The following is a 15,000-nucleotide window of genomic DNA, read 5'->3' as shown; positions in this document are numbered from 1 at the left end:
AAAAGATCCCTGTTTTACTACTCTTGAAACAACCCATCCCTTTAATAATGCTAACCGTACCCCTAATTACTACTAAAGGCACTGTTTAGGCTTAAGGTTAGTCCCTGTGATAGTTTTAGGTTTTCCAGTATTGCTGTGAACTGTGACCTGCTTTTCCTTCATGCCCCGTGCGTGCGGCACACTTACAAGTTCACTGCGTGGAAGAGTATACCACGCTTAAAGTATGATTGGTGCATCTTTCATGGGAAACTTTCATGCACGAGTTCATTGCAATTAAAATCGTTTCATATTTCCCTTCTTTTGAAGCAAACTTGTGTCTTCGTAATAATCAAGATGGCTACCGAAGTAAAAGGGTCACAGCAATGGAAGATTTGATCATTTGGATATTGTCCCTGCTTTATAGCCTTTCCAGAGTTGTGCATAGAGTGGTGCAAAGAAAACAATTTACTTTCGTCTTCCGTGTCCAAAACCTGTGTGAAAACGCAGTCAGTTGGCAAAGACAAAGTGCCGCATCGGGAGATGGATCTGTTTCGTGATGCTCAAGAAAAAACCGCAATGGATAGCCTTCAATCCGCCAGAACACATATTACTTTTCTGACCGTAAACTTTCCTTGAAAAAATATTAGCCCTAGCTACCTGTGGCCGGAAAGTTTACAACTGCCTACAAGACAAGGGCTAACATCATCTCACCGCAGTTAACCATCGCCTAAACTTCGTCGACCCAGACAAACGAGCCCACAGCAGGGCATTGAAAAGACATGATGGGGAAAGAAACGAAGTATGCCTCGTAGGGGAACATCCATGGATCTCTACCAAAGCTATTTACTTGGAAGTATCATTGAGCATATTGCCGATCTCTACAAAGAGCGATAAATCGCAAAATCCCTCTAAATGCGCCGTTCGTGATCCTAAATACATTGTACAGGAAAGGAAGAAAATATACACTTTGCAGTGTCTCGGCGAATTTTTAAGCCGTTGAGACAGGAAGAACAAATTTCACGATAAAAAGAGCAGGTAGCCATTAAATTTCTTATGACAGTACTTTTATTTGGTTTGTTTGTTATGTTTGCGAATCTGAACCCTATTACAACGATTGCTTAAAACTCCACTTCTTGCGCTTATTCTAAAACCGAAAATGGGTAAAATTGCAGGAAAAGTGCCGAAATTGCAGGAAAAACTGTTCGATTTTCCGTATTACAGACAAAAGTTAGACCGACTTTTTTGAAGTCCATATGGACTTAGGAAAAAAACCCCTAAAAAGAAAGAACAAAGCGCCACAGTCCCAAAGGACGACTATTGTTATCGCTATTGTTTTCTTGAAACAAAGGAGTGTATGCATAATGTAGTAGGGACCTGTGCGGAAATCTTGCCCAGATTTCCTCCAAGTACTCAACAATGTACACCCTAGCTTGTCTTTCACTATGGAACTTGAACTTGACGGCTCTATTCCGTTCCTCGGTACAGTTTTGACAAGATGTGGCACCCTAATGACAGAGGTCTACAGAAAACCAACCGACACAGGACTGCTACTCCATTTCCAATGCCACGTCGACAACAGATACAAGAGAGGCCTGGTCAACACGATGGTTAACCGTGCTTACCGTCTATCTTCCACCACAGAGGGATTTGCACAAGAATGCAACAAGTTAGACAAGTTACGTACCATGCATGTAGCTTGCTTTTCTCGGGAACTATACGACAGAGCATTTTGAAGTATGTTACACGAGGTTGGTATCCAGTTCCCATGAGAGATGTCCGCGTATCCACGTTTCCGAGTATCCATTTTTCCAGTGCGTATAGTTAGAAGTTTACTTGGGGAGGGGTAGTACTATCGACTGCGTATCCGCGTATCCAGCGTCTTCAGAGGTGCAGCTTCAAAATGACAGGGTATTCTGCAGTTAAGGCAGGTAGGAGAGGTGTTTACGCGACGGATTATGAATCTTTTCACGGTTTCTGACGAGATATTGGTTGGGGGGCAAACACATCTTAAAATTAAATATTACAGTGAATGTATGGGAATTTTGCCGACTTCGAGCCATTATAAATCCTCTAGGGTCTAAAGATTGTCGATAGCGAGAATACCTCTCAAAAAGCGCGGCAAGATTTCCGCACAGGTCCCTACTTCATTATGCATACACTCCTTTGTTTCAAGAAAACAATAGCGATAACAATAGTCGTCCTTTGGGACTGTGGCGCTTTGTTCTTTCTTTTTAGGGGTTTTTTTCCTAAGTCCATATGGACTTCAAAAAAGTCGGTCTAACTTTTGTCTGTAATACGGAAAATCGAACAGTTTTTCCTGCAATTTCGGCACTTTTCCTGCAATTTTACCCATTTTTCGGTTTTAGAATAAGCGCAAGAAGTGGAGTTTCAAGCAATCGTTGTAATAGGGTTCAGATTTGCAAACATAACAAACAAACCAAATAAAAGTACTGTCATAAGAAATTTAATGGCTACCTGCTCTTTTTATCGTGAAATTTGTTCTTCCTGTCTCAACGGCTTAAAAATTCGCCGAGACACTGCAAAGTGTATATTTTCTTCCTTTCCTGTACAATGTATTTAGGATCACGAACGGCGCATTTAGAGGGATTTTGCGATTTATCGCTCTTTGTAGAGATTGGCAATATGCTCAATGATACTTCCAAGTAAATAGCTTTGGTAGAGATCCATGGATGTTCCCCTACGAGGCATACTTCGTTTCTTTCCCCATCATGTCTTTTCAATGCCCTGCTGTGGGCTCGTTTGTCTGGGTCGACGAAGTTTAGGCGATGGTTAACTGCGGTGAGATGATGTTAGCCCTTGTCTTGTAGGCAGTTGTAAACTTTCCGGCCACAGGTAGCTAGGGCTAATATTTTTTCAAGGAAAGTTTACGGTCAGAAAAGTAATATGTGTTCTGGCGGATTGAAGGCTATCCATTGCGGTTTTTTCTTGAGCATCACGAAACAGATCCATCTCCCGATGCGGCACTTTGTCTTTGCCAACTGACTGCGTTTTCACACAGGTTTTGGACACGGAAGACGAAAGTAAATTGTTTTCTTTGCACCACTCTATGCACAACTCTGGAAAGGCTATAAAGCAGGGACAATATCCAAATGATCAAATCTTCCATTGCTGTGACCCTTTTACTTCGGTAGCCATCTTGATTATTACGAAGACACAAGTTTGCTTCAAAAGAAGGGAAATATGAAACGATTTTAATTGCAATGAACTCGTGCATGAAAGTTTCCCATGAAAGATGCACCAATCATACTTTAAGCGTGGTATACTCTTCCACGCAGTGAACTTGTAAGTGTGCCGCACGCACGGGGCATGAAGGAAAAGCAGGTCACAGTTCACAGCAATACTGGAAAACCTAAAACTATCACAGGGACTAACCTTAAGCCTAAACAGTGCCTTTAGTAGTAATTAGGGGTACGGTTAGCATTATTAAAGGGATGGGTTGTTTCAAGAGTAGTAAAACAGGGATCTTTTAACGGTAACCTACAAGTGTAAGTTCGATTGTAGGTGCTCGGCGCGGCACGTGTATATAATTACATATCATTGTTATGTAAATAGTCAGCCAGAATTCAAAATAAATATCATTTTCAAGGTGTGAATTAGCAACTTGACACGTTAGCTCAGTGGTAAAGAACAGGGACTAGTAATCCAGAGGTTTACAGTGGGTCGGAGTTCAAGGCAAGCTGCGAGTGACATATCATGGGATAAAATGGCAGAAAAAGCCGAGCGGGATCTGGAAATAAGAAAAAGACGAAGGGATAGAGAGAGGAAAGCTGAGACAAAAACGAGTAACGGTGTGGGCGATGAAGGGAAAGAAGAGAGAGAGGGAGGGAGAGAAAAAATGAGATCCGTTTTTATTCATCCCGTAAGTACAAATTACCCATGTATATATTCGGTTCTCTTGGGTATACGTATTGTTCTACAAAACAATAGCAGGAATGAATAATTAATTTATTCTGCATGCATAATGAAGTAGGGACCTGTACGGAAATCATTCCAAAAGCGCTTCTATTGAGATTATTTTCGTGAAGTATGACAATCAGAATCCAGCTATAACGACCGTAAATGAAATTTGTAAATTTCATATGTACAGTAAATCCGGGCCTTGTAAACAAAATTATTGAAATTCCCGCGAAATCCAATTTTCAGACGTTGTGCCTTCCTGTGCAATGATCTAATTTTCCGTTGAGTCAGTGATATTAAGAAAATGACTAAAAAAGTTTTAAAAGTTTTTGAAATCTGCCACTTTGTAGTGGAGTTATAGAGGTTTGAATTCGGCCAAAATCCCATACATTCACTATAATTTAAGGACGGTGCCAACTAATTCAAAGCCTAAGGGATTTTTGCCCCCCGGTTTGATTATGCGGGAAATGTAGATCTTAACAAGTGTTATTGAAATCGAACAAGGAAATTGGGAGTAACCATGAACAATATTTGTAAAGAGCTTTAGAATACAAAGCCATGTATGGAGTTCTTTCTCAAATTGAAGCTTAATTGTCTCTGAACAATGCTTGGTTAACCCCAATTTCCTTTTTGGATACCAATAGTACTTGCAAAGATCTACTTTGTCTGCAAAATTTTAAACGGTGCAAAAATATCCCTTTATTAGCATCACCGATAGGAAATCAGAGTATATCGAGATGCGCAGAACAGATGCGCAATAACAATAGTAGTAGGCACCGTCCTTGAGCCGCGTTTGCCCCAACCAAGATGGCGTCAGAAACCGTGAAAAGGTCTATTGAACCTATTAAGACTTGTTTCCTCAAATTTCCTTTTGTGTGTACATTTCAGTTCTTTGATTGATTACAGAGCAATTTAGACAGGTGTTTAATTAGGGGTACCAAACGATAATCTTCGGTGAAATACCATGTGAATCGGGAGAGTCAAACTGTTCCAAGAATTTCGGTACTACGTTGCCAAACAGCTATACATTCTTTACTAAAACATCACCTAAAAGATTCGCAACCAGGAAAAAGTAGTCCCTTACGTTTCCGGAAGGGATATTTTTGCAATTTTTGCTACTTAAAAAGGTCACCTAGCAGTTTTGGAAGAGTAAATGGTTGGCTGGGAAGTTCTTAGAGGTAACATTCAACTTGCAATTTCTGAAATGAAGATTTCATTCCCTAATGTTTTCGGTCACTTTAATTTTCAGCTAAGATATCTGAACAGATCAAATTCTTATAGGTGACAAAAATGTCTTTTTTAGACAATCTTTTCTACATTACAATGAGCCCAGAAATGTCTCTCAAAGGCTTTAGGCTTAATTTGCTTGTTGGGTTCCCTTGAAATATGTGTTCGGGATCGGGACAGTCAAACTGTTCTAAGAATTTTGGTTCTACCTTGCCAAACAACTACACAATTCTTTACTAAAACATCACCTAAAAGTTTCAAAACCAGGGAAAAGCAGTCCCTTAGGTTTTTGAAAGGGATGTTTTTGCAATTTTAGGCACTTAAAAGGATCACCTAGCAGTTTTGGATGAGGAAATGGTTCGCTGGGAAGTTCTCAGAAGGCCATGCTCAGCTAGCAATTTCTAAAATGAAAATTAATATCATTCCCTAAAATGTTTGGACACTTCAATTTTCAGCTAAGATTTCCGAACAGATCAAATTCTTCTTGGTGATAACTACATCTCTTTAGACAGTCTTTATACATTACAAGGAGCCTAGGAATGTTTCTCAAAGGCTTTTGGCTTAATTGGCTCGTTAGGTCCCCTTGGTTTAATTTTGTCAAGGAGAATCGAAGGTTGACTCAAACAAGGGCAATCTAATGGCTTTTGATTGGTAATGAGATGTTAACTGTTGACCCCATAAGTACAATAAAGAGATGTCTTTTTTTCTATGGCGACTCGGAAGCAATCTTAGTGTTCCTTTGCAGGAGTCATACACTAGTACAAACGGACTTCCGAGGTAGCCAGTCATTATACTTCCCCAAAGTCGATCCGCCCCACTTATTATCGTGTCTAAGCACTCATTTTAATGATTAATTGAAAGCACCCATTTTAATGAGAGTTAACTGAATAGAGGGTAATGTGAAGTGCTAGATTTCTATCCCATATGAACCATGTGAGCGTTAGCCCTACTGATGGAAATGGGCTCACACAAGGACAGAGAAAAACTCTGACCAGGGTGGGAATTGAATCCACCACCTTCAGGTTAGACCTCCGCCGCTCTACCGCCTGAGCTTCAAGGTCAGACGGGAGCAGGCCGTGGGAACTGAAGATGTTGAAGTCACGGCAATGAACATGTACAAGTACAAGGAAAGGTTACGTTTATACAAACGTTGGCCGTGTAGCACGTATATTTTAAACAGAGTTAAATGACTAGAGTGTAATGTGAAGTGTGAAGTGCTAGATTTCTATCCCATATGAACCATGTGAGCGTTAGCCCTACTGATGGAAATGGGCCCACACAAGGACAGAGAAAAACTCTGACCAGGGTGGGAATTGAACCCACGACCTTCGGGTTAGATCTCCGCCGCTCTACCGACTGAGCTACAAGGTCAGACGGGAGCAGGCCGTGGTTCATATGGTTCATATGGGATAGAAATCTAGCACTTCACATTACACTCTATTCAGTTAACTCTGTTTAAAATATAAGTCCTACCCGGCCAACGTTTGTATAAACGTAACCTTTCCTTGTACCCATTTTAATGATTAGGTCTAAGCACTGATTTTAGTGATAAAGAACTGGGGTTAGGGTTGGTAAGCTATCATATAAGGGTCATCAGAATACTATGGGGCAGATTGACTCTGGGGCGGAACGACCTGTATTCACTTCTGATTACTGCTTGGGATGCTCACTAAGGTACAAGATAATCTGGCTCCATGGCACTTTTAGCTTTCTAGTTATTTCAGAGGGCCAGTTCCCCTCTTTACTTTTATTAGTTATTTATTATAAAAAAATTAAAACTATTTTAGATTATTGGTACAAATAAATGTTGTTGTTGTTGTGGTTAATATTCATGGAGTTAATCATTAAAATGCTTTTATTATATGGCTAGTGTTTCTGGCCGATATAATGCACGCTCTGATTGACTAAGAGCAGCTAAACACTGGAGCATTATTCTCCGTAATGCTCAGACAAATGATTAAGTTCATATTCTAGTAATAAATTAAAGATTAACAAGGTCAGAACCGAATTAGTCAAAGGCACTTTTTTCAATAGATTACCATATTTATGGAACAACCTTCCCGATAAACTTAGGACCTCTAATTTAAGCCTATTATTATTTAAAAACAATGTAATGAGTTCTATAAAAGGAAGAGGTTCGACCCTGACAGTCCCCATGTCTCTTGGATGTAGTGATTGATGCAACAATTATTTTCTGATTAGAATAGAATAATCTAGGATATGACATATTAGCAATAATTATACTTTTTAGATTTAAGACATATTTTAATGTTTTTTTTTTTCTTCTTCTTCTTCTTCTTCTTCTTCTTCTTCTTTAATTAAATGCCTGTTGTAGTTTTTGGGTGGACTACCTCGAATGGTTTGTATGTTCCCTCCTAGTCCTCCCAACTGCAGTGAATTTTTTTTTCTTTCTTTTAATATGTAGTATATAGTATGTAGTATGAATAATATTGTTTCATGTAATGCAGTGAAAATGGAATAAATAAATAAATAATTATGGATTATGCAAATTAGTTTTTCTTCTTTAGAACTGTTCTGTTAGCCATATAATAAACATCTTTATAACCTTGACTGTTGGGTAGTTACAGCAAAATCTCAACCTCGGCCCAGCTGTATTGACCTACGGCAAGGCCTCAGTTTGAAATTTTGCTGTAACGACCTCACTTTCAGTTATTTAGTAGTTATTAACATTTGCCATCTCATCCATTACACAAGAAGAATCCGCCATTTCAACAATTTCAGTTACAGCATTATATTGGGACACTTCTCAACTGAACCTAAAAAATGAAGTGACCTTAAAGTCCCAATGACACTTATTTTTTCCCCGTTTTTTAACTTTTTGTTTAAATATCTATAATGCCTGAAGTGTAGTACTTCAAAAAGATTTCCCTCATAGTGTATCCACGCGTTTTAGTCGGCGTTTGATTTATAGTCAAAAAAATTTGGCTGAGCCAGTTGGGCTCTGGCAACTAATGACATCAAAGAAGTATTTGATCACATCTCTTCAGGAAGAAATGTGCAAAATTGTAAGAATAGAAGTCTTGTTGAAAATCTAGAGCTTCTTGTTAAGTCTTTATAGAAGTGACGGACGATAGTTACCCTTCAGATGCCGTGAATGTTCTGACGATTCAGAATGGAACTACATTCTTGACTTCTTTGACGTCATAGTTATCGCGTCCCAACTGGATCAGCCACTAAAGGCGTGGAAACACTATGAGGGGAAAATGTTTGAAGTACTACACCCCAGACACTCTAAATATTTTAAGCAAAAAGTTCAAAAACGGTGAAAAAAATAAGCATCGCAGGGACTTCCATGCATCTCCTATTCATTTTGTTTTGTCAGTGTTGTTTTTTTGTTGCCAGTCGCTACCATAAGTGTCTGTATTCCTGTGCCAGTGTTGTTATTTTAATGGTTATTGCATCTGCTAACTCATTTCCTCAGCAATCATAACTGTAACACTTTTTAGGGAGCATTCATTTTTTACAAGAGAGGGTGGGCCAGGAGAATTTGAGGGAGGTTCATAAAGCAACAAAGAGGGGAGGGGGTCACTTTATTTTCCATGTTATATAGGTTGATGTGAAAGGGTGACCGGTGGGAGTGCTAGTTTAATTAAATGAGCATATTGCCACTGTCCTGAATTAAGCTCAGGTCTGCATAATTATTTTCATAGACACACCCCTTCTAACACCAACTGAATTCATTATTAGATCCCCATGAAACTTGGCATGAAACACAACAACGTCTTTAGCCGAAACAAACTGAAAAATAAATAAAGTTTGGTTAATGCAGGCCGGTAAGTGTCCTAGTGGCAGGTCAGTGTCACTGAGTAACTGGTACTCTCACTATCAAACCAGACCAGACCTGCTTGTAGGGAATCAGAAATGTAGGCTCTTTAGGAGCTTCAGGGAATCGGTTATTTGATTTTTTACTGTCTTTCACAAAACCACAAAATGAGAAGCCTTCTTTCTCAATAGTTATATCCATGCTGTCATTGTTTACTCGAGGTAAAACTACACGCAGAACTCTTGCTTTTGCATTTTATATTGTGGCTGTCTTTCGTTTGATACATTTCCTTTTGTTTTGCTTCCTCTTTCACGCTTTCCTGGTAGATGACTTGTGGACCAAGCCCTTGAATATGCTTTGTGATGCATTTAGCTTTTTATCAACTTGCGCCAAAACAGCTATATCTCTGGCATTTGGAAAATATGAATTTTAAATACTTGCCACATGGAGCTGGATTGTCTCCTTTGTTGAAATTCAGTTTGTGTTGCTTTGCCACCACCTCTAATTGTTGGCTTCTCTCTGTCATGAAATGGTTTCTGAAATAACCATCTGAATAGCAAAAGGGCCAGACTGTCTCAAAAAACTTGCGGAGAAGTTCCATATATGGCTTTGATCTTTCACCGTTTGGAATGTAGAAATAATGCCAACTATAGCTTTTTCCTTCAATTATTGGGAATTTTTTAGGGCCGATTTACACGATACGATTTTGTCGCATGCGACAAGCTCACGACAGGCCTACTCTATACTGCTGTGAGATTTTCTTTTCGCCAAAGAAAATAGTTAGTCTTGAAAATAGTATTTTTAGTTTTTTGGTGTTGGTTTTCTGAGCAGTAGTGTGAATGTGACCTTAAGGCCTCACGCTGTTGCGTCAATTTAATTCTAGTCTCAACCGATATGTTTATCGGTGGTAGAATAGAGTGATTTTTCGCTTTGAAAGGTTTGACCCGGGCCCAGGATCATTTTGTTTTTGAAGGGCATCGTACGTAACAGGAAGCTCAGATTGAGAGCAAATCGACAAATTTAAACTTCTCAAAAAAAATGTACACTTTCTGTTTGCTTTTGACTTACATGTAAATTTAGAGTGTTCAAGCCAGTAAATTTGTAAAATTTAAGCCTGCAGTCCCAAACCGCTTACCGCATATTAATATTCCCCAAAATATACACTTATGGAGCAAGATCCAGCTGGGGTCTTGCTTTTATATTAATCTACATTTTAAAAGCTATATTTAGTGAAAGTTTCATACTTGTATTACAATTTAAATTGATTTTGTGTTTTTTTGTCGCTTAATATCCTCCGGACTGTAGGACGAATTCTCGAATTCACCACTTTTTTCCAGAACTGCATCATAATTAGCCAGAATGCACTGCACCATTCACTAGCTTTTACCAAAATGCATTGCATTTGAGCAGAACACCGCCAAACACTCTGGAGATTTCATAAGCACGAGGTCCCGTAAATGTTCGATGAAACAACACATCATGATGTAAGAGTGAAAACTCACAAAAATTCCTAATCTAGATATTAAGTCCCTCGGAAATAAATCTTATTGCGGAAAGTTCTTCCACTGATGTTTCGGTGTTCAGAAAAATAGTAGTCAACTTCTATACTTTCTTACACCCATTTTCACAATTCTGCTAAATAATCGCCAAACTGCATTTATTAAGCTTCCACCCATCAAGCTTCCAAACATCGCAGGGAAGAGTGACTTTACGGTCTTCAGTGTATTCAATCTTATAGCTTAAGTTCACAGTTCGACTACCACAAGGAAAAATAATCCGCAGTAATCTGCACTTCTCTGCATCGTTGCTGCGACTTTGCTTAACATTGATTTTTTTATAAGAATATCGAGACTCCTCCCCACGTTGCGTGACCACACAAAGAACGGCTGCGTAGGAGACTAATGGTGACTGAAATTTGCGAAATTTCAAGAATATTTTGAGAATAAACACGCGGTTGAAATAACGAACAGTAAATACAATACAATTATACGTTTTTAACTTAACCGTATAAAAGTATTTCTTTCTCTATACGTAGTTGAAAAAAAATCGGTTACTTTCGTTTCCATCACGGTGTTTTGCGAGAAATGCACTTTTAAGCTGCCCCAACGACCAAGCGTCGTCTGACGTGACATCTTGACCTCGCTGGCTGCAACGAAAGCGATGGAGCACGTTCACGATGTAACGCGATACAGTACCAGACACCGAACACTTGAAATGATACCCCAATACATTTTAAAACGGAAATGTCATTTAAGAATAGTACAATGATATCTGACCTGCTAATCACCCTTTCTCGAAGTCGGAGACTGAATTACTAAGAGCGCGGCTCAACGAGATCGGACCGAAGGAGCTGTGCTGCCGGCTAGGCGCCCGGCCCCTGAACACGACCCATGTATAACCTCGGAGCACAGCACCACAGCCTGATGGAATAGGCCGGGAGTCGATTTTACTGAAGGAGGAAAACCGGAGTACCCGGAGAAAAACACTCGGAGTCAGATTGAGATCGTCTGAAACTCAGCCCACATTCAACCTCGAGGCCAGGGTTGAACCTGGGTCGTGGAGGTGGGCGGCACGGTTGATGACCACTAAACGACCCTGACTCCCAAGAATATTTTCAGCCTAAAATCGGTAGAAAAGTAAGAATATCAATTTAGCCTGGGCCGAAAAAAACAAGATTCTTACTTTAAAAAACAAAATGTGCGTGAATCTGTTAGATACACTAGTCTAAGGATAATCTACCGGTAACTCGAAAAAGTAGATTTATCTGCGAAAATTAACAATGTTGTTTTTTATGAATCCAACAGGTTCAAAATCAGCGGCAGGCAAAAAGTTAAACGTGACAGTGGTATCTGATGTCAGTAACTATAATAATTGTGTCAATCAACAGTTACTCATTGAATTGGCCAAGGATCCCAGGCTGAAGGTGACTGGATTTGTCCCAGGCCACACAGAGAAACACAGCAAACACGCAAGAAATTTGAACATCGAACTTGTTGACGCAGATGATCTTCATGGTTTCTCTGAAACTGAGCTTCTGAGTTATCCACCCGACAGTCTTCAAATTGACATTTTCTTAATCCATGCCTATGGACCTGGCCTTGGAAAACATGCACAAGTGATAAGAAAGAATAAAAAATGTAAATGGGCTCAGGTTGTGCACATGATCAGTGAAGAACTGCTGACATTTTCTGAAAATCCTGAAAATTGCAAGCATGACCACAAAATGAAGATTGCATTGTGTGAAAAGGCTGATGTTATTATTGCAATTGGTCCTAAGGTAGCTGATGCATACAGACGGGCCTTACGTGTTTCCAGAAATGATGAAAAAGTGATTGAGTTAACTCCTGGAGTAATTGAAGAATTGAGTGGCATCCGTCAAGTGCATGAAGATAATGTCAAATTTTGTGTGCTTGTCAGTGGTTCTTCGCATTTCTTCAAAGTCAAAGGATGTGACATTGCAGCCTCAGCAATCAAATTACTGGACATGTCGTACCACCTAATTGTTGTTGTAGGGTCTGGCGAATCATCTGAGAAAAAAGCAGAAATAAGACAGGCTCTACTCAATCAGGGCATTGATAATCGTCAGCTCACAGTAAGGGTTTGCGAGAGCCATCTAGACTGGCGCAGATGGCTGTGTGAGGTTGATCTGGTCATAAAACCATCACGAACTGAAGGTTATGGTATGAGTGGTCTTCTCGCCATATCTGCCAACCTTCCTGTTCTTGTCAGCGCATACTGTGGACTTGGTGTAGTATTAAAACACCTACGTACAGGGGCAAATTGTGTGGTGGAATCAGATGATGCTCAAGTTTGGGCTGACAAGATAAAGGAGATTCGGGAAAACAGCCCTCGCAACCGCTGGTTACAAGCTGAGAGACTCAAAGAGGAATACATGAATAATTTCAACTGGACAGAACAATGTGAAGAGCTTGTGAAAAATTTTTTCACGATGATCCAATGCAAGGATGGTAAGAATAATCACAAGAAGCAAAATATTAAGCAATAATAATTAGATCACTTGCAAGCTGGGGAGTGACCCTCAAAAGCACTCACCTAGTCTTGTAAGTAGCAAACTTGTTGATCGCTCACCTCCCAAAAAAATGTTTCTTTATAATGCATTTGTTTGATAGGCTTACTGAAACCTGGTTATCAGCTCCCATATCTTATCATCACATGAGTGTTGGCAATCTGAAAAATTTGTGACAGAAAGCGAAACCTCCAAGTATTCGTACCTTTAGAATTTCTTTAACTTAAACAAAACAATAAATAATTATTTATTGTTTTGTTAAATTTTACGTTTTTCAGGTGAGCAGTAGTAGTTATGAGGCGAGCGCGAGTCACACGTGAATGGAGAATCTCCAAATAAACCAAATCCCGATTGTTGTAACTTTAGAAACCCAACAGACGTGAAACACTTACATCAGTAGGATATGAAGTCCAATATTATTATCAACTATCAAACCGGAAATTTGTCAATCCCTAATACTAGAAACATGCTTACAATGACATTTGAGCAGCCTTATTAGTCAAGCATCGATAGAATTTGATCGTCTGGGTCAACCTGAGAAGGACTGTTGGCAGTGACTGACGTTTCGACAACCTGAGCAGAAGTCGCCTTCAGAGTAAGGTGGCGGTTGGAAATTCAGATGAATGTAGTGATGCTCTGGTCTGTGCTGTGATTGGTAGTGGGAAAAGTAATATGATTGGTTCTCAGGATGGTGATTGGTGCATTACAATCCGGTTTGTAAGTGAAGGTCGCGGTAGGTTTGTAAGCTGAGAGGAAAAACTTTGTTTGTTAAGGTTTTCTGTTAAGTAATAGTTTGTGAGGTGCCAGCAGAGGCTGGCAACGGTTTAATGTAGTTTGTTCTAGGTTTGCATACCAACTTTCAAGTGTGAGGCACTGGTAATAGTTGGTACAGTAGGTTAAGAGTCCCAGTCGAGTCCCAGTCGATATTGATATTGTTGTTGAGATCACCATTCGTAGTCGCTCGTTTTTATTCTGTAAGTCGTGTGTTTAGGTTCCTGCTGGTTTCACCAATGTAAGTGGCCTCGCAATCACAGCATGTGTGATCTTGTATACTGCCTGTTGGGGTCGTCTTTGTCCTCGACATTCGTTATTAAGTGTCGTTAAGTCGTTATAGGTTTGTGGGCAACGCGTATGTTGTACTTTAAGTTTGTATTGTGCGTCCGACAGTTTCAGAAGTCCCTCTTATGTACATTATCAAGTTGTCGCTGTGGTAACGGTTGAAGAGGCAGGAAAAATGCCTTGACATAGGCCCAGTCTGGGAATTGTAGGCTCCGGGTCATGGGTTCCTGGTTGCGTTTGACAAAATCTGTGCTATAGTTGTTCCCTTCCGAAAAACGTTGTTTCATTAAGTACTTGGTTTCGTTAGCTACACTGTCGTTTGAGTCACAAACTATTTGTGCTCGCCTCGTCAAGGATCGTATAACGGTTGCTTTGTATGTCGTGTGATTGTGAGATGTTTGGGGGAAATGCTCGTATTTGACTGGCTGTTCGCAGGTATCATCGAAGGTTGCCTTGGAATTTTCTACCTCTGATTTGTGCTTCGTTTTCGAGAAATGTTGTAAAAGAGTGTTGGCTCTGTCTAACAAACTTTTCTTTTCTTGAAATGGAATGAAAATTGTTAAGGTGCCTATCACCTCAGCAAACTTTTCCACTTCACTCGTACACCAAAATTATTTCAAATATCTTGTGTTGTTTTTAGAACCTTTTTATTGAAGATTCACTTTTTATTCACTTTGAAGGGTGGGAGAAGTGGCCATACTTAGACCACTGACCGAGCAGTGAAGGGGAATGGATTCAATACCGGGTTGACGTCAACAATGCCAAGCAGTCTATTAAACCAATGAATGAGTGTTTGACAAGTGCAAAAAATTGTTGAACGGAAATGTTTTCTTTTTTAAGGATAGGCACTTTAAAGCTATGCTTTGCGAATTCTTAGCTGACTTCTATAACTTTTTTTTTTTGTCAGATGACACGGGAGAGAATGCACAATGCATGGGATCTCATGGAAGTGTTGACAGCATAACGAGGAATGTCGAAAGCATTGGATTGGTCAGTCAGACGCAGA

General features: G+C 39.7%; 1 protein-coding gene across 1 annotated transcript in view; it reads left to right on the top strand.

The window, feature by feature from the left end:
- Positions 1-1,805: 1,805 nt before the first annotated feature.
- Positions 1,806-15,000, top strand: part of LOC138024897 (uncharacterized) — a 13,802-nt gene continuing 607 nt past the window's right edge. The window contains exons 1-3 of the mRNA XM_068872094.1: positions 1,806-1,907; positions 11,713-12,876; positions 14,902-15,000. The exon at positions 14,902-15,000 is cut by the window's right edge and continues 607 nt beyond it. Of these exons, the coding sequence (XP_068728195.1) occupies positions 1,880-1,907; positions 11,713-12,876; positions 14,902-15,000 (1,291 nt within the window). The 5' untranslated portion in view covers positions 1,806-1,879. The remainder of the gene's footprint in view (positions 1,908-11,712; positions 12,877-14,901) is intronic.

Source organism: Montipora capricornis, chromosome 2, assembly GCF_036669925.1.
Source record: "Montipora capricornis isolate CH-2021 chromosome 2, ASM3666992v2, whole genome shotgun sequence".
In the NCBI taxonomy this organism is placed as follows: Eukaryota; Metazoa; Cnidaria; class Anthozoa; order Scleractinia; family Acroporidae; genus Montipora; species Montipora capricornis.
Note: the sequence above shows the minus strand (reverse complement) of the source record. Positions and strands in the feature narration are given on the sequence as shown.